Source organism: Chelonus insularis, unplaced genomic scaffold (genome assembly GCF_013357705.1).
Source record: "Chelonus insularis isolate UGA/USDA-ARS -01 unplaced genomic scaffold, ASM1335770v1 contig_346_pilon, whole genome shotgun sequence".
Taxonomy (NCBI): domain Eukaryota; kingdom Metazoa; phylum Arthropoda; class Insecta; order Hymenoptera; family Braconidae; genus Chelonus; species Chelonus insularis.
Window position 1 is genome coordinate 28,587 of NW_023276510.1, and position 20,731 is coordinate 49,317.

The following is a 20,731-nucleotide window of genomic DNA, read 5'->3' on the forward strand; positions in this document are numbered from 1 at the left end:
AATCTTAATTTCTGTTTATAAGTGAATTATTATTACAACCTGTCCATAAAAATCTTGAAGAATAAGTAAATGCTATTGATCATTTTTTTTTTTTTTTTTAAATTTATTCTCTCACAACTATTTTTCAATTCCATTATAACTATATTGATCGTAACTTTCTCATTCATATTTATCCATCAATCAATCATAAATGACAAATCTATTTGAAAAAAAAAAATTTATAAAATGTTCTTTTCCATTCAAAATTAAACGATTTCTCACAAAATTTACTTGAAACCTATTAATTTAGAAAATTCCAACAAAAAGTATACAAGAGCACGAGATATAACGTGTTACTCATGAACGTTGCTTGAATTATTTTTATAATTCACTCAAATTGAAAATTCTTTGTGATATTAGACATATATGTTACAAATACACCAAGTTTTGCATTCTCCTGGAAATTTTTTTATTTCCTTCATATCTTACACTCCAACTGATGCCTCTTTGCGTCTTGAATGCATGTCTTTCATGACAGAAGTTTTATTTCCGGAATAAATGCCATCCTTTCGTCTTTTGCCACATCCTCGCACTACCCGTGCATGCACGGGAAGAGCCCGTTGGGCGCGATCTCTCCCGGCTCACTGAATAAATTACACAATTTCCTCACTCGACCCCTCGCACACGATTCTTTTCTCCATCTCTTTCTTCCATTCTCCCTTCATTCTTCTTCCTTCGTTACGCATTGTGTCACAATCTCTATAGGGGATTCCGCGTGAATGCTAACCTACACTTTATTCCGCTGGTATACTCCGATAGAGAAACGGGAAATCTTTTTATTTCTTATTTTCTTTATCTCTCCTCAAGTACAGCAAGTCCGGCATTATACAAACGATTTAAACATGCTTGTTTATTCTGATAAACCTCATACATTATCATACTTTTTATTAATTACCAGTTTTTCTTTCTCATCAGATTATTACATATCAATTATTCAGCTTTCAAAAAGTCTTTTCAATATGCAATGACCTAATTTATTGACTGTTACTTTTGTTTTGTTGTGAAATTAAACGTATCATTGATAATTTCACACTAGCAAATGAACAAAAAATTTATTGTAATTAGGCAAAGAAAAGCAATCAAGTGCTTATTAAATGTTGTTATCTCTAATGGAAGTAAATGATAGTACTTTAGCAGGTTGTTGTCTAGTAAATCAAGACATAATGAACACTTGTCTAAAAATAAATCTAAACTTTAACTTGTTAACTGTTTTGATTCTGTTTGTGTTATTTTTAATGTTTCTACAAAATATAATTAATCCACTGGAATATGATGCTAATTATTTACTTCGTAAAAAATCGTTATCTAATTTTTATGAAGTAATAATGATTATAATATAATTATCGAAATTATCTATTCAACTTTTAGACTTTTTTCCCCTCGAATGTTTTTTCTGACAATTTTCAGAGCTTCATGGATCAATGGATCAATTCATCATTAACGCATGAATATCATCAATGAAGAATAGTCTTGTTTTTAGTAAAATCTGACTAATGAAGCAAAATACTATGTAAAATATGACTTTAGGCTTCATTATATAACGTATTAAACCTGCTTTTTAACATAAATTTTTATTTGATATAAATTTAAAAAAAAGTATCTAAAATAGTTGTTGATAAATTGCATTATAATCTATAGACTGTGATTTTTCCTGAAGTAAGATTGAAATGAATCCAATTTATCGTCAAACTATTTTTATTCGTATGGCACTATTGTTACGTCTTTTTTATCAAATAAAAATTTATGTATAAAACGCACAAGGTAAAAATATTGAATCTCCGATTTTTTTTCGTTTAATACAATTTATCTGACTCGCCACATGATAGAAAAAATACATCATTGACACGGGTAATTGTCTGTCAGCTTTCAAAAATAAAAAAGTATAAAAAAAGTTCCGATCAAATCGAATGTGGTTATATAAAGACCTGTATGGTAAAATGAATGTGAGAAATAGAGTATCGATCATATCTATAGATATTATTTAGAGTATACTCTAGTGAAAATCAATTGGAAAATAAAATTGACATTGTGTTTTATAAATAAATTAATTAATTCAAAACAATATAACAAAATTTAAACAATCAATTGTATTCAATAACTTAATTTAATAAAATTTAACCATCAAAAAAAATTGTATAAAAATATGATAAATAAAAAGCTAAAATTTATATTAAAATGATTTTCTGAATAATATTTTTCCATCCCAAAAACTGAACATTACTTCCTTTCCTGAGACTCAATTGTCTAAAATCCTTCAAATCGTTTTTCCTCTAGAAAATCATGTATGTCAACCGAGTCTCTATTTTTCTAAAAAAATATGTATTTTCCCAAACTCTATAAGTTGTTGGACGAAAAAAAAAAAAATTCATTGGAATTCCCAATCTGTTGTCATTTTTCTAGCAAAACCAATATTTTTCCTATCACGAAAGTGATGAGAAGTAAAACTAAAATGAATGAATCTTTGATTAAAAAATGAAAGCAAAAAAGAAAGGATAAAATGGAATATTCTCGCGGTATTAGAGACGAACAATTGAGCTGATAATCGTTCAAATGAATTTGACTCGTATATAGAACATCTATACACGAGTACTCTCGGGAACGGGAACAGACAACGACGCGCTGATATGCCGGAGAGCATCGTGAGATATCGATTAGCTTCATATAGATATATACATATATACGCAAACCGCTGAAGGTCCTGTGTGCATCAATGTTCAAGCTGAAATATGTAAATGATGCACACTGTAATCATTAATATATGTTTCAATTCTGCATACCAGTCTTTACTAATAATATATCTATTACAGAGATTTTTAATACTTTTATTTATTTTATTCCTTGTCATGGCTTAATGACACATGAAAAGCCGTAAGTTTCGATATGGTGAATAAAGTGAATGAAAAAAATTTCAATTATACTAATTGGCTTTATAAGTAAGTTACAGGTTACTAGAACATGGAGATTCTCCAAGAGTGAGAATATAGTAGAGGTAAAGTGATCGATGAGAATTCCTAACCTAGCCACACGCCGACATAGATCGTAGTTAACTTGAAGCAACTATTATGCAAACTAGGGAGAGACACGATTACTGCGAATAAGCTTGTGGTCTAGCTTCTATTCACAACTGACCTTCCTCATGTATATACCACCATAACAGACAAATGTGTCATTTCCCTTCCAAGGCTATATAATGATTATTTTAACATAATATACAACTCATATTGCAATCATTATTTGTGATAAGAGTTTATGTTGTTATAATGAAGGGATAGATGTTATTCATAGAAATACAAAAATAATTTTGTTGAGCTCCAAAATCAGACATCTTTCAAAAATATGTCAAATTTTATCATTTTTAAATAACAGTATTTTTCTGAAAGAAGTTATCGGATTTCGATAAATCATGATGCATTTCAAAGTTTTATTCTCTCTATTTGAATACAATATTTTGAAAACATTTTAATCAACTATTATTCTTTAATAATAAATTGTAAAAAATAGAAAAGAACTAATTGTTGATTTTTTTTATATCAATGTTTGAAAAAAACATTACAATAAAAAAAGAGCATTATTCATCTATTTTAATAATAATAATAATAACAATAACGATAATTATAGGAATATTTTTATGATATTTTATATTCCTGCGTGAAAATATTTTTATCAAAGTTTTTAGAATGAAATAAATGGGTTTGAATTACATTTTTATTAATCATAATCCGATTACTTCCATTCAATAATAACATTAATATTTCTACTTTCAAAATAATTTCCAAACCAAACTCCAACGCATATACCATCCATTACTCAAGTTATTAACCATCGGATGAATCTCATAAATATTTAATCTCATTGATTACGTATAAATCTAGTCATATATAAGCAATCGTGATGAAGACTTATTAAAAATGAAAAGTCCAAGTTCATCAACTTTCACACAACTTTCATCAACCGTTCGACTGATTTATCGTCATAGACTCGAGAGAAATAGTCAGCGAGCGAGAGAAGGTTAAATGAAAATAAAAAAACAAAAATTGAGGTCACACTTGAAGACTTTTCTTTTAAATGATGGGCACCAAGTGAATAAGCTTTGTGTATGTGTCACTTGTCTATTTTCGATCTTTCGACATTTTCAACTCCAAGTTTCAAAATAGTCGAGAGGTAACAAGTAGATTCAACGACATTGCACTTCTGTGCATCAAGGCTTCGTTTATATACGGCTCTGTTCGGGAAGTTTACGATAGAAGTTTGCTTGCCTTCAGGAGTTCTACGATCTTTTCGCTGTGCTCTACGCGACAAAAGTTTCTTCCTCGTACTTTTCCTTTTAACTAAAGTAGATTCTTGGATTCTATCGGATCCTTTTATTATATGAATAATTAAACGGAGATCATTTATTTTATTTTAATAATTATATTATATTATCAGTGAATTGATTATAGCTGTTGTTATTTATGTTTATATTGCAAATGAAATCAAGTTTATTAGAAAATGATATAATTGGTTTAATTACGTAAAAATTGAGTTCATTTGTTAGAATGGTAAAATAGAGTATTGAAAATTATTGATGCTCTGTAACTGATTGGTGTGACTGAAGGTATGACTGTCACAATAAGTATGATGTATGGATTATGGGAAATTCTCCAATAACTCTTCGAACAATCGAGGATCAACAAATGGAGTCGCTTGAATTGAATTATGTTGATGACTCCTTGCAATATATGTGACTATAATTATTCCTTGGATGTAATTAATGAGCTAGGAAGTTCTAGATAATACTAGAAGCATATATTATCTTGTAATAAATAAAATTATTTGAATCTATACATATATATGTATCAATGGGCGTTACATTTTTTCTGATAATTGTAATTTTATCTATTGGAGTAATTCATAAATAGTAATTCTAACAAATGACTGCTTTAAAACACATTTTGGAGTGACAAATTTCAGGAAAAAATTTTAAGATTGAGTTTTGAAGTAAATTGAGTGGAAAATATTTGTGATTAATTTCATCTTAAAAATATTCATGTTGAAAAATTATAATCATGAGTAAGACTGAAAGGGTGATCACGAGGTAGACAATGAAAAAGACTACGGGAGAGATCATGGAAGTGATTATGAAAGAGACTTGAAGAGAGGGAAAGAGAGACCATAAGTGAGACTACAAATCTCCCACGTAGTCTTTCTCGTTGTTCTACCTCTCAATTTTACTTGCGACCATATTTGAAAATAATAATTTCAAAAAGAAAACAATTAAAATATCTTAACTTTTGTACTCGTATAGAAATAAAAAAGAAAAATTTTTAAATAAAAATAAAAATGTTCAAATAAATTTTCTTTTAATTTATCCATCTATTTTTATCGAGTGAGTCATAATATAGAATGAACATTTTTTAAATTAGATTTTATATTCAGTTTAACTAGTGTTTATTCATTTGATATAAACATATCAATTATACTCAAATCGTAATTTATTTATTTATTTGTTTGATGATCGAAAAATGCATATCCTATTCCAAAAAATCAATCTAATATTTTTATTTTAACTTAAAAATTGCAGTCAAACTATTGTTTCATATTTTCAATTAATAAATATTTAACTTTTAGTTTTATTCGTTTTATCAAGCTGCTTTAATGAATTATGGAAATGTAAATTTGTGATGGAAAGCTGCTGACTTACATTATAATTGAGTCCATAAACGACAATTGAAGCATTTAATCATGCTATTATCCTTCTTAAATAAAAGTTTTTAGATTATTTACAAACTTGAATATTTTATCTTTTATAAAAAATCATTACTTCTTTACTTTTTTCGAAAAATATTTACATAAGCACTTTTACATATGCATTCGATCAAGACCTCAAAAAATATTGTGTATATGATTACATTGCATAATAATGTCTGCGTGAGCTACATTAAGATAAGTTTAAGTGGTGATGTAAAAAGCAAAAATTAAACAAGATATGTTTACAATTACAGTAAGAAAAAAATTTTCACTACTTTTTGTTAAAAAAAAAAAAAACTGAAAGTTAATTATTTTAATAAAATAATTAATAAAATTAGTTAAAATTACAATAATTTCATTACTGTAATTAGTTTTTATTACTTAAATCCAAATGTAATCAATAGCATCGTGTCTTCATTGATTGGAGTATTTTAAAGTCATCCTACTATTGATTCCTTTCTAAATCTGAATGCTTTGAATAATTTATAAATAAAATTATTAATACTTTCGCTGTGATCAAATGTTTTAATGGATTTTACGAATATTATATTTAATGGATTACAATTTTAAAAATAAAAGATCGAAATATTTCCAATATAAATGAAAAAAATGGAATTAATGTTCTAGCGATAATTAAATTATTTCCGAAGCTTTGTTGCGGCTATAAATGAATTTTGTGATTATATTTATTTTTTTCTACTTTACACTTGTGTATACAACGATAAAATATTACTTCTAAATTTCTTTGAACTTTCTTAGTAGCTCAGTAGGTGTGTTTGAATGGAGCTTGAAGTAGATAATAAAATAACAAAAATGTTTGAAAACTAAAAAATTATCAAATCAAATACTTGGATCAAAAAGAGCACTTCCGTGCACCAGTCTCATGAGCCGGATCTTCTATTTCTCGAATTGAGTCCAAGGCTGATACTTTCGCGCGTCAGCTAGAAGCCCCTCTCCAGTGAAACATGAAAAGAGATAGCACATTTTCTGGAGGACCGACAAGACGTTTTTCTCTTGGTACATTGGAGCAGAAAAGTGGCTATACTACTGCATCGCTTCTCAAGCAATAAACTGGGTTATCAGGGTATAAACACAAGTGTATACAAAACTATCGAATACTGTAGATCGGTCATCAATTGCAATACTAAACTTTATTCTTCGGAAAAAAATAAAGTTCAATACCCGGAAGCATTTTATTTCAGCTCTTATTATTTTTCTATTTATGTTTTTATCGACTTTGTATATTTCCAGGTATTTGGAAATAACCATTTAACGCACGCTAAGCGCCATCTTGTGTTTATATTGAAAAATAAAATTACATTTTCACAGTTGATAATAATTCAAAATGAAATTTTTTTTTTAGTTTCAAAAGAATTTATACGAATTCGTTCGATTCAATTCTATCAATTTCTGGGAACATTGAAACAAAGATAATATTTGCTTCAGTGCTAACACTTATTCCACGAAATGTTCTCAAAGTTATTTCTAATGTATGTCTCAACTGACATACAATAAGAAGACTCCGTGTATTTACGAAAATTAATATTGATGAAGATAAGAGCTGTCTATTTACACATCCTCAAGCATGTTTACAGGTACTATACCAATACAACATGATATAAGGAAATTTCTAACTAATTAATAATAATATTACAAAAAAATGGTATTTACCGGTAAGATTATTCTTAAATGACAATCTGCTCCATTATGATACTGCTTCTGATAATCCAATTAAAATAACTCATTGACACTAATTATGCACTTATCATAGATAATAACACTTTTTTTACAATACAAACTGACAAAACAAATTGCATAAAATATCATTCACTATCGGCGATCAGCCACCCCTCCATTTTTTTTTAATTAAATGCAAATGCATTGTGAACAACAAATAGCATTTAAAGCACTCTTATTATTTGATACACTTAAAAAACATACTAAATATAATCAATATATATTGATACATCTGATCAAATGAACTTTTTTATAATTAGATCATTTCAAATATGTAAAAATGGCATGGCGTCCCTCCGATGAACGCTTTGTTACTATTCATTTTAAACACTAAGTCTGAAATTTTTTATGAAAAAACACATCAATTTTCCCTTATATTATTTAGAAATATTTTGCTAATATTGGCAAATTACAATATCATTACTGACACTTATTTTTATCATGAAAACAACAATAATGCGATCGATAACAAACAATATATCCATTCACTCCGAAATCCCCGGCAAAACTGGAACGATCGAGAAGAAGCAACGTGACTATTTTTAATTCCCCACTCTCTATGCGCAAGACGATGCGCAGTGACAAAAGGACAATTATTCAAAATTACTAACTGTAATCATACTTAGTTATTTCGACAAATAATTAAAAGCACATTTAAAACAATCGAATATTTTAAATAAATTATTTCTATTGGCGAGTATTTAAATTATGGAGGAATTTAATACTAACGCTTGGATTAAAATGTCGATAGATCACCTACTGTTGAAAAACGTATAGCAAGTTTACATCTCTCGTTGCACGTTTTATAAAATATTTAAATACATGCATGTACTATTTATGTTGCAGTAATTACATTAGCTGATAAATTTAACTTTACATTCAATAAAGTTTTTACGAAAAAAAAACTAAAATTGATACCAGAATGCCAATGTAAACCGTAAAAAAAATATTTTTTTTAATTATACTGACTAAAAAAGGTGTTTTTCATATATAATTAATGAATTATGATAGATTATACAAAATTTTTAAATATTAAAATCTATTTTAAGATATATTATATATTAAATAAATTCTATTTATCTTATCTTATAGATAAAAAAAGCCGTAGTTCTTCGTTGCAGACCTACTTCAGAGGTAAAATCTCAACTTGGTTCATTGTAATAGTAGACCCAATTTCCTGCAATAATCTAATAAGGTGAACAGATGACAATGATTATCCATTAAAAGCCAAGAGTGCCATAGATAAAATCCAAAACACTTGCGAAAATGAGTAGGAATAAAATTATTATTACTGGTGTATACTTGTATTAATATGTACAACAAGTATTGGACCGATAGTATGAGACTTTCACTGCTCGAAAGTGGAAGGTGAAAAAGGAAAACTGGGGTATTAATGGATAACTCTCAAGCAAAAGATTTTAAAGGACTTTTACCATGTCGTTTACTTTCAATTGAAGGTTACTTAGAGATTAGCTTTACAACAACATCAAGTTCATGCGAAAATTACTAATCGCATTTCATACAAGAGTTATTGTCGTGCGGGAGTTGAAATGCACGACAGCGGGGATCACGTGTGGATTAGATACACGCGAGCACAATTGTGAACTGTTACTAAAGTTATTTTATCGGAAAGATAATGGCTTAATATTGTCTAGTGACGTGGTGTTCTATTTAAATGTTTGCGAATGAATTTATAAAAAAATAATTTTATTAAAATTTTATACGATCATTTTATTTTCTTTTTATTGTTATGCATAAAACATATGCCAAAAGTAGTTTGAAAGTTGTATCTTTATTTTGTGTATGAAGATCATATAATTATCGGTAAATAATGTTGAAGTGCATTAATTATTTAATGAGAAAAAAATAAAATTTGAATACTGGTATTGAACGTATAATAATAGTTTAATTATATTCCTTATTCTTGTTTTTAGAAGAAAAATTTTTTATAGGTGAATGATGAATGATTTTAATTACAAGATAACATTAGACGGTTTTTATTATAAACGTTAAAAATTGTTGAAAAATTACGATTAAAAAAGCATAAAAAAGACCGTTAGTTTCACCACATACTTTTTGTACAAAAGTTGTTGATCTTATGATAATCTTGATCTTTGTAATAATTTATGATTTTAGATTTGCCAAATTTAATAAACAAGTACGATCAAATACTGACACTATTAATATTTGAATAGACTTGAAGCTATACATTAATATTTTTTTCTCTCTTTTTTTTTAATCCGTAGCTCAAGTTTTTTGCTTCAAAGAGGAATGAAAGGATTTTTTTGTCTTTTCTTCACTAATCTTCTGAATTAATAATAATAAATGATAAACAATAATTGTAAAAAATATCAAAAATAACAAGCTTCAGAATAAAGTTTCATTGTCAATATTTCAGCAACAATAAATTTTATTTTGTCGAGTTAATTTCAAAAAATACTTTCCATCGTGTATGATCAAATAAAGTGAATTGTTTAAACTCAAGTACTCATTACTCTAATAAAAACAATTTAGACATTAACTGAATGTCTACTTCAAAGCTGTCAACGTTCGTGCTGAATGAATATAATGGATGATTGAAATAAGAATTATTTTCGCGACTATTCACAACGTATTTGCATATTCATAGTTGATTATATAACATAAATTTGTTTGTTGATGCGTTTCGATAAAATTTATAAAGAATGACGACTGTACATTTCGTAAAGAATATAATCATGTGCACGTGTTACAATCATTTGTGATGTTCTTATATAAACTACAGTAGCGTTGAGATTGAAGAGAGGGAAAAAATCGACAGATAAGGTCGGTGGAATATAAACATTCACTCCCTGAGAGTATTGCAGAAACGATTCGAACAGTTTGCCACACAGTCCGTTACATACTTTGTGCACAATAATGGATTTGCAAACATTTTTTTTCACTTTTACAACTTTGTCTATTATTTCATTGGTTCTGTTTCATTATTATGTTCATGGAAGTAGACGAGGACGTTTAGTTGATAAAATTTCCGGACCAAAATGGTATCCTATTATTGGAAATGCTCTGGATATTTTAGTACCATTAGGTAAATATCAAACTTTACTAATTATTTCGACATTTGAAGCTAGATAATTTATAACAAATTTGAGAACCATTAGTTACTATGATTAAAATTAAGAAAATAATTCTAGAGAAGCTGCTATGATAACATTTCGTGCTATTAAACGCAGCTAAAACAATCAATTTCATGATAGTTTTTTATTTTTTTCCAAAATCAATCTTTATTTCAATAACCTTGTTATCAATATTTAAATAGTTTCTTACTTTAATCATTTTTTTTCGTAAAAATTTCTACAAAGTAACTTTTCATAATTGAACAAGTAATGAATTAATAAGCTCTTTAATGCTGAGTCTTAATGGTTATGACTTCTTGAGAGTATTTATCCTCTATAAAACTGAAATAATTATTGTATTTAGAAATAAGAGTTTACATCGAAATAATTACGTACAATTATTTGTTCATTTTCAACGAAGCAGTCAATTATTATATTATATTTTTTAAAAATTCAATTAGCAATATACACTTCTTTTATTATTCCAAAAAATGAATTAAAGTAATATAATATGTCGAAAAACCTTAACTAATTATTGAAAAAGTTATTATAAATGTTCACTGTAGTAAAATAATTGTTAAAATGTAATTGCAGAAAATATATGGCACTTTCTACGTCGATCAGGTCGTGACTTCTATCCTATTTATAAATTTTGGATCGGCTCATTTCCACTCGTAAACATAATTCACCCAGATGACATTCAGGTAATTGTGTTTTTTAAAATAAAAAATAATTATAAAAATTAATAAATGCTTAAAAACAGTTTGTAAAATAATTAGATACTATTAAGCAGCAACAAAAATATTCGAAAGAGTATGTTTTATGACTTCTTGCATCCATGGTTGAAAGATGGACTTTTAACAAGTACAGGTATGTTAATTTGCATACACAAGTAATCATTAATGATCCTAATGATGTGCTATGTACAAAGATGCATATGTCTAATGAAACCCATGGAATTCATTTAATTAGGAGAAAAGTGGAGAACTAGAAGAAAAATTTTGACTCCTGCATTCCATTTGAATAATTTACAAGAATACACTGCATCCATTATTGAGCATACTAATCGATTAGTGAAGTCTCTAAAAGCTGAAGTTAAATCTGATGGTGTTGTTAAAGACCTTTCTCCGTTGATGACTAAATTTACTCTGGATACCATTTGTGGTAAGTTATATATTCATATCTTTACTTCCTCAAACTTTAAACCAAATATCTAACATTTAATTATCTCCAAAATAGCAACTTAAACTAACTTAGATTCTACTCATAATTAATTTTTAAGTTTCCTATCAACAATTTTTATTTTAGAATCTGCAATGGGAGTAACAGTATCAGAACAGAGTGAACAACAAAATAATTACAGAAAATCTGTCCATGATATAGGAAACATCTTTTATTACAGGTAACATACTGCTCTTTATTGACAGAACCTATATTTAAAATCGTCGCGTCAAATAGAAATATCAAAGTCAAACGTTAAATTATTATTAATTGTAGAGCAGTACGACCTTGGCTGATGCCTGATTGGATTTTTTCATTGACATCCAGAGGTGCTAATCAAGCAAAAGCATTAAAAACACTCCATGGGTTTTCTTCCAAAGTACTTTTTTTTCAAAACCAATCTTATCATCACACATAATTTACATCAATTTTATCTAATTCTATTTTCATTTAATAGATTATTAATGAACGTATGGAATATCATCAAGAATCCGGAGGCAAATATCTTCAAGATGTTTCATCTTCATCAAGCACTAATTCAACCAGTATTGAAGCCAATGGGAAATGTATGTTAATCATAATAGTTTAATGACAATAATCAAATAATTACCTACTTATCACATATACTATCATCAATTATTCTGTTTTGTTAAAAATAAACAGCTAAACGTCGACGATTAGCTTTCCTGGATCTATTGATAGCAGCATCAAAAAGTGGAATTGGAATTGATTCTCGAGGGATTCAAGAAGAAGTAGACACCTTCGTGTTTGAGGTAATTGAGAGTCAGAAGGTCAAGAGAAGTAAAAATAATCACTTGCTTCTAACGAAACAGAAGAACAAATATACCAAGTTAAATCAATTAATTGAAATAATATTTTCAGGGTCATGATACAACAGCAATGAGTTTAATTTTCACTATTCTTGTTTTAGCTGAACATAAAGAAATACAAGTAATGTTAAGACTGATAATTCATTAACTGATTAATGATCAAAGTATATTTTTTCTATCAAGATAATTAATTTTTAGGCACGTATAAGAGATGAAGTTGGTGATAAATTAAGAAAGAATGATGGAGAATGGTCAATGAGTGTTGTACAGCAATGTTCGTACTTAGAACAATGCATCAAAGAGTCACTTAGACTTTATCCAAGTGTTCCTGTGATAGGAAGGAAGATTGAAGAAGATTTACAATTAAGTATGTAATTTTGAAATTAATTCTTGACTTTAGATTCAATGTTAATTTTGCTTCAAACAAAATATTATTCTAAAATAATTAATTCTGAGAATTTCTCTTATTATTTACAAGATAATGAAGAAAAAATTAACTAGGGTGTAACCAAAATGTACCAATATTTATAGTAAATTACAATGTATTAAAAAATTAATTTATGAAAAAAGAAAAAATAGGTCAAGAGCATAGTTATGATAAGATCATAGATATGCACTGGTAGTTTAGCTATTTCATTATATATTAAAAAAATAAAAATGATAGCTAGAATTGTTTAATATGCAATTATAATAACTAAATTATTAACTCACTGAGCGTATAGAAAATTAATAAACTCAGGTTCAAAGTTACTTTCTTAACAGATGTATATTTACGACTATAGATAAGAATAATTAATGATTGATTGATGAAATATTTGCATTTTTTGAATTAAATTAGACTTACAATTATTTAATAAATCAAAAAGCATAAGTTCATGAAGTACAAATTTAAATAAAAACCAAGGAGAAAAAGATAATAAATCTTATTACTTGACAGAGCACGCTTTTGTACCAAAAGGATCAGTTGCAAACATTCATATATTTGATGTCCACCGTGATCCGAATTTCTGGCCAAGACCCAACGTTTTTGATCCGGATAGATTTCTCCCAGAAAATTGTGAATCTCGACATCCGTTTGCTTATGTTCCTTTCAGTGGTGGACCACGTAACTGCATTGGTAACATTTTTTTAAAATAATTACATATGAACATAATTACATCTTATCACCAATAACTGCAAATTATCTTTTTATGATAAATATGTCTACATGAGATTTCATTATTTTAGGTCAAAAGTTCGCGATGCTTGAGCTGAAAATACTAGTGGCAGGATTGTTACATAATTTCTATATCGAACCTGAAGAAGCTACTGCTGGTGTTCGTATTCTTCCAGATCTCGTCCTTAGATCCTCTCATCCAGTTTTTGCAAAATTTATACCAATTGCAACATAGAAAGTGCCCGTTAATATAAGTGTTGTTGTTATTCTCATTTAATGATTAATGTTTTTGAATTAATAATAAATTAATGACAATAAAAAAAAATTATTGATGGTGATGATGATCTGAAACTAAGTTTACAAAAACTAAATTCTTTTTAATATTTATGCTATTTAAATAAGTGTTTAACTAGATTCTAAGGTGTTTTTTTCTGCAGTGATTTCAATTAATCTTTCATATTTACATTTTACACTGTTCTATATTCATACCAATCGTGAACGAATGTTTACTCATAATCGAAGTATATCAGTTGATCTCGAAACATCAGTGTGTCAAGATTGAAGTGCTTCTGATGTATAATTGAAAACAATGTCAATAATAAATATTTTTATTTCTCTCATTTTGTTGCCTTTATTATATTTCATTTTTAAATATCTTCAAAATTTTCGAAGAATCGCTAAGCTAGTCGCTAAAGTACCTGGACCACCAGGATTACCAATTATTGGGAATACTTTGGATATTCTTCAACCTCCAGGTACATAAGAACAATTTAACGATACAAACTAGATTCAATAATATTGTTAATCTAATTAAATATGAATTTAGAGGAATTATGGCAGATGATGAGAAAATTAAGTAAAGAATATTATCCAATATACAAGCAGTGGATAGCCGATTATCCAGTTGTCCATCTTCGTCATCCAGATGATGCTGAAGTATTTAATCTGATATGCTAATTATTTTTTTATGAAGAACAATTTGATAAAAATAACAGTTTTTTAATTTTAATTTGTTATGTAGGTTTTGTTGTCAAGCCATAAAAATATAACAAAAAGTGTAGTTTATATATATTTACTTCCTTGGTTTGGGACTGGACTTTTGACAAGCTCTGGACAAAAATGGCAACACAGAAGGAAAATATTAACACCAGCTTTTCATTTTAATATTCTGAAAGAGTTTACTGATGTTTTTGATGAAGAGGGTCGTAGAATAGTGAAAGAATTAATGTCTAAAAATGATGACGTCACTGTGGACCTGATTTCATTTATTCCTAAATACACTTTGAATGCAATTTGTGGTATAATATTCAATCTTAATGAATTAATCATCAATATGAATAAGTAGATTATTATAATATATTTATTCTGATTTTTAGAAACTGCCATGGGTACATCACTAGCTAAAATGGAAAATACTAATAACAATTTCCACTCTGTTTATAGAAAAGCTGTCCATGACTTAGGAAATATCATCATCAAAAGGTAATGTTTACTTTGTATTTCTTTACTATTCTTTTCAATCATTTTTTATCGGTCATTATGAATCGCGTGTGAAACGTTGAATATTTTACAATACAAAAATCGCACATGATATAGACACAACGTCAATAATAAAGTAAGTGAAGATAGGGATACTTGAGAAAAAGAAAAGAATGATAAGATAATAAAATAAAAACAAACTAGATAACGATAAGAAAATTTCCCTTTTCAAACTTTTTAATTAAAATATGACATTTTATAGTTAATAATTAATGAATTTTTAAGAAAATTAAATGTTTCTAAAATGAAATAACAATTAATATTGATTAGAGGGAAAATTTGTTTTTTTACTACTGCCTGTTACTTGATGTATTCAATATTTATTTTGTATATAAAAAGAATTAGCATAAATTAATAATGTAGCGCAATTAAAATTAAAGAAATATTCTGAGTAAGTAATTAAATTAAAATTTCAGACTACAAAGGCCTTGGATGAGGTGGAATTTCATGTTTTATTTATTCTCAGAAGGACGATATCATGATAAATGTCTTGAAATCATTCGCAGTTTCTCGAAGAAAGTATGTAAAATATAAAAAAAATATTCACTTAAACTTTATTGAGCTTTGAAAACTTGAATAATACAATTTTCAGATCATTGGAGAACGTAAAAAGTTTCATGAAGAAACAAAAAATGTTCACCTGAATGAAGTTAACAAAATAAATTCTTATGATGAAGAAATATATTTCAAAGCATCGAAAAATAAATTAGCTATGCTTGATCTGCTTATTGCAGCAATGAAAAATGGTCACATTGATGATGACGGAATCTGGGAGGAAGTGGATACGTTCATGTTTGAGGTTTGTTTGAATCATCATTAATTGATACTTATTTTTGCTATCTAACGTTTCCACGTTATAGTGTGGTCATTATAGATTTTTTCTATTCTTATGTCACTACGTGACAGGAATTTTAAATATAATAACTTGTTTTTGCTGTATCATTAATATGATAATATTATTTTTTCTCTACATAGGGACATGATACTACTGGAATGGGTATTTGTTTTACGTTATTGCTTCTTGCAGAACATAAAGATATTCAAGTAAGTAAAAAATACTCTATTTGTCTAATTTTATTACTCATATTTTTTTAATATTGCAGTATACTTTTTATGAAGCATTTCTTAATAGACTTACTTATTGAAATAATCTATTAAATACAATGTATTTAATACAGGGCTTAAAAATTTTACTGCTCAGATATCTATGAGCACTAATAAGTTTTCTTTATTAGAATACTAATTAGTAAATAAAAAAAATAAATATGAGAAAATCATGAATGCAACTCATTTTTAATTTCTATTGATTGATAAAATTAAAAAAGATAACTCTATCGAACTTTTTCAGCAAAAAGCTAGAGAAGAAGTTGATGAAGTCTTAAACAAAACCAATGGTCATTTTGGTATATCAGAGCTCCAACAGCTCCCTTATCTCGAGCGATGTATCAAAGAAGCTTTACGGTTGTATCCAAGTGTACCACTTATCTCAAGAGCTATCACTGAAGATTTGCAACTAAGTTAGTCCAATTTCAAATAATACTAAAATATATTAATTTAAATGATAGAGTTCATTCATTATTTTTTTCATTACCTTTCAGAGAACTATTTAATTCCATCCGATGTGACGACACATTTACATATTTACGACTTGCATCGAGATCCTAATTTTTGGCCTAATCCACTGCGTTATGACCCCGACAGATTCTTGCCAGAAAATATTCAAGGTCGTCATCCTTTCTCATACATTCCATTTAGCGGAGGACCACGAAATTGCATTGGCCAGAAATTTGGCATGCTGGAGTTGAAAGCGATGATAGGACACTTGTTACATAATTTTTATTTTGAACCGGTGGATTTGGCAGCTCAGGTCAAGATCATTCCAGATTTGGTGTTGAGGCCTATGCATGGAGCTCGAATGAAATTTGTACCCCGACATTTCGAATGCACTAGACTTTAATTAAAATCATTATGGATCTTAAAAAAATTTAATCCAAGTATAAATAAAATCAGATACTGATTATCAAATTTGAAAGAAATCAATCTATAGTTTTAAAGTACTTGGAATTATTTAAAATAGTGGTGACTCGATTAAAAAATGTTAAACATGATGAAATAACTAATTAATAACTCAGTACATTATTTTCGACATATTACAGCTAATAAAAATTAAGTTTTTGAGAGCTTAGCCTATATGTAATTCAAAAAATGTAATTTCGCTCAATAAAAGTTATTTTAAATAACAACTTACTTCTTTTCATATTATATATTCTTTTTTAGTATATGCGAAATAATCTTTATTTAAAATTCATTTATTATAATCAGTTATAATAAAGAACGTCACATAAACAAGTTGAACTAGTTGATAGGTTTATGTCATTTACGTTAATTTCGTGAGAATTCATCATGGTACTAGTATAGAAATTGAAAAGTTTTTGAATTAAATATTTTTTTCTCAAAAAAACTATTATATAACATATATATAACAATTTGTTTAATCTTTTGATGAAAAAGTAAAAAGTATTTAAAGTTGAGACAGAAAATCTGCTTGTTAAAAAGTTAATCTTATAAATAATAAATCCTTTATTTCCTCGATAACCAACGAAGATAACATATAATGTGCTAAAGTCTTACAAGCTGATGTAAATTAAAACTTATTAATTATTCAATTTGTATAAATTACTACTTTTTACAATTTGATCAACATCTTGGTTATTCAAAACTTATGTTGATTCCAAAATAGACTAAATAATATTTATTTAATATTTATAATCGATAATAACAATTGAAAATACTTCTGCAAAATTTAAATTGGTCAATGAACAGACAAAATAATATTTATATTGATTAATTCAAATCTCATAATAAAATTAAATTTTTTTATACAATTATCTACCCATTAATTGTATCTAACTCTGCAATCGTAAACTTCATTAGTATTCAATCTGTGAGCAACTTTACACTTAATTAAAGTGTGCAATTCATATTTAAAGTTAATAAAAATATTCTATCAATCATTTACTGTGAATAATTTAAAAAATGTCACCATTAATTATTATATTGTTAACTTGTCTTTCGGCTGCAATTTTATATTATACAGTCTCGTTCATTTTACATCGATGCAGGTTGCAATTTTATATTGATAAAATTCCTGGACCACCATGTCTTCCAATTATCGGCAATACTTTGTTGATAATGGGTACAGCAGGTAATTAAAAAAGTTCATTATCGTTCATTTCAATTAAAATAAACCTATACCTTGAATTATTTAAAAATTAAATTACAACATTAAGCAATTAATCAGTTGATTAATTTTAATTGATGTTAGATCAACTATGGATTACTTGAAGAAGATTCAGCAAAGAATACCATCCTATTTATAGATTGTGGTTCACTAAATATGCAACTATTAATCTCTTTCATCCAAACGATGCTGAACTAATTGTTTGTGATAAATATATTCTGATTAATTAATTATTGTAGTTCATTATAAATTAACAATCTGTTTTTTAGGTTCTATTATCAAATAATCATAATATAACTAAAAATATGATTTATGAGCTTCTTCATTCTCGGTTTGGAACTGGACTATTTACAAGTACAAGTAAACTAATTTCATTACATAAAATATAAATTGTTTCTTCGTAAATTTAGAAAAATGCATGATAGTCAATAGTTTGATCGCATGTGTACTCAAGTGTATCTGAGTGGAAGTATATCATAAGGATTAAATCAATTAAATGAAATTGTAAATCAATAATAAATAATTTTAGGAAAAAAATGGCACACGAGAAGAAAAATTTTAACATCAGCATTTTAGTTAATTGGTGAACGGATCAAGTATCATCAAAAAACAAATGGTGTTCATTTGGAAGGACTCAGTGCAACTGATTTACATAATGATATATAAATCTTCAAGGCTTCCAAAAAAAAAGCTAGCTATGCTTGACCTTCTTATCAAAGCATTGAAGAATGATTATATCACTGATGATGGTGTTTGGGAAGAAGTGAATACTTTCATGTTTGAAGTGAGTTGAACTTCAATGACTATTAATTATATAATTGACTACATACAAAAGAAATAATGACATCCTTCACCTTTTAAAAGCCAACATTTATGTTCATACAAATTATAATATTTAGGGTCATGATACTACTTCAATCGGAATGTGTTTTAATCTTTTACTTTCGGCTGAACATCCAGAAATCCGAGTAAGTTATTATAATTTTCCTCATTTTTTCTGGTTTACTCATTTAAGTAAAAAAAATAATTTTAATTCTAATAAATTTGAGCATATTTGAAGAGTTATTGAACTCCCTTCCATGAAACTAATTACAGCAACGAGCTAGAGAAGAAGTGGATAAAATAATGAAGACCACTGATGATCACATGAGCATGAAAGAGCTCCAACAACTCTCTTACCTTGAACGATGCATTAAAGAAGATTTGCGGTTGTACCTAAGTGTACCTTTTATTTCACGAAAAGTCACAGAAGACATGCAACTGAGTACGTAAATTACACCACAATAACACCAACTGTTTAGAATGATCATTATCACACTAAATAAGAAACAACAATAGTAACAAATTTCCTTGGACTTTCAGAAAAATACTTGGTTCCAACTGGTTCAATAGTAAATCTACATATCTTCGACTTACATCGCAATCCAAATTTCTGGCCCGACCCAGATCGTTATGATCCTGATAGATTTCTGCCAAATAACATTCATGAACGACATCCTTACTCATATATTCCATTCAGTGGTGGACCACAAAATTGCATAGGTCAGAAGTTTGCAATGTTAGAGTTGAAAGCTATGATAGCACATCTGCTACATTATTTTTATTTCGAACCTGTAGACCGGACTACTAATGTTTGTCTCTAAGCAGATGTGGTATTAAGACCCAAACATCCCATTCGAATGAAATTCATACCTCGGAAAGGGTTATGATTTTTTTTCAGTACATTTAAATTCAATTTGATTTATCTTATCGATACAATTAACGATAATCATTGTTATTATTTTACAATAATTTTTCTAGGTGTCAATAATATTATTTATTCACTAACCAGTAAAACTTGACTGTAATCTATACTAACTGTTTATTTTTGTACAATCCTTTCCATTATTTAATAAATGATATTAAGTAATAAAGACAGCGAAACGTAAAAAACATTGATGAAGGTCACTTTAATATATTATACAGGCCGCCAAGCTCACATATTCCTAATTTGCATTGAACCCAAATTTTTGACCTTACTCACTCTTCGACATTCCACGATGTTCCATGATGTTTAAAAAAAAAATCCAAGGACAAAACTTTCGATGCCATGTACATTCTTTTCAGACCAGTGGGCTCTATAATTACATCGGACAAGAATTTAATT

At 27.7% G+C, this 20,731-nt stretch overlaps 1 protein-coding gene across 1 annotated transcript; it reads left to right on the forward strand.

Moving 5' to 3' along the window:
- The first annotated feature begins 10,161 nt into the window (after window positions 1-10,161).
- LOC118066493 (uncharacterized) lies at window positions 10,162-20,294 on the forward strand. The gene is given in 24 exon segments (XM_035082561.1): window positions 10,162-10,570; window positions 11,193-11,302; window positions 11,378-11,468; window positions 11,571-11,762; window positions 11,907-12,000; window positions 12,096-12,198; window positions 12,277-12,385; window positions 12,483-12,592; window positions 12,702-12,770; window positions 12,848-13,016; window positions 13,587-13,766; window positions 13,877-14,038; window positions 14,387-14,560; window positions 14,632-14,741; window positions 14,827-15,287; window positions 15,761-15,863; window positions 15,937-16,143; window positions 16,320-16,388; window positions 16,693-16,861; window positions 16,943-17,292; window positions 19,217-19,369; window positions 19,485-19,553; window positions 19,681-19,849; window positions 19,948-20,294. Coding segments are annotated over 24 exon segments (3,939 nt in total). The 5' UTR covers window positions 10,162-10,401.
- Window positions 20,295-20,731: the final 437 nt, after the last annotated feature.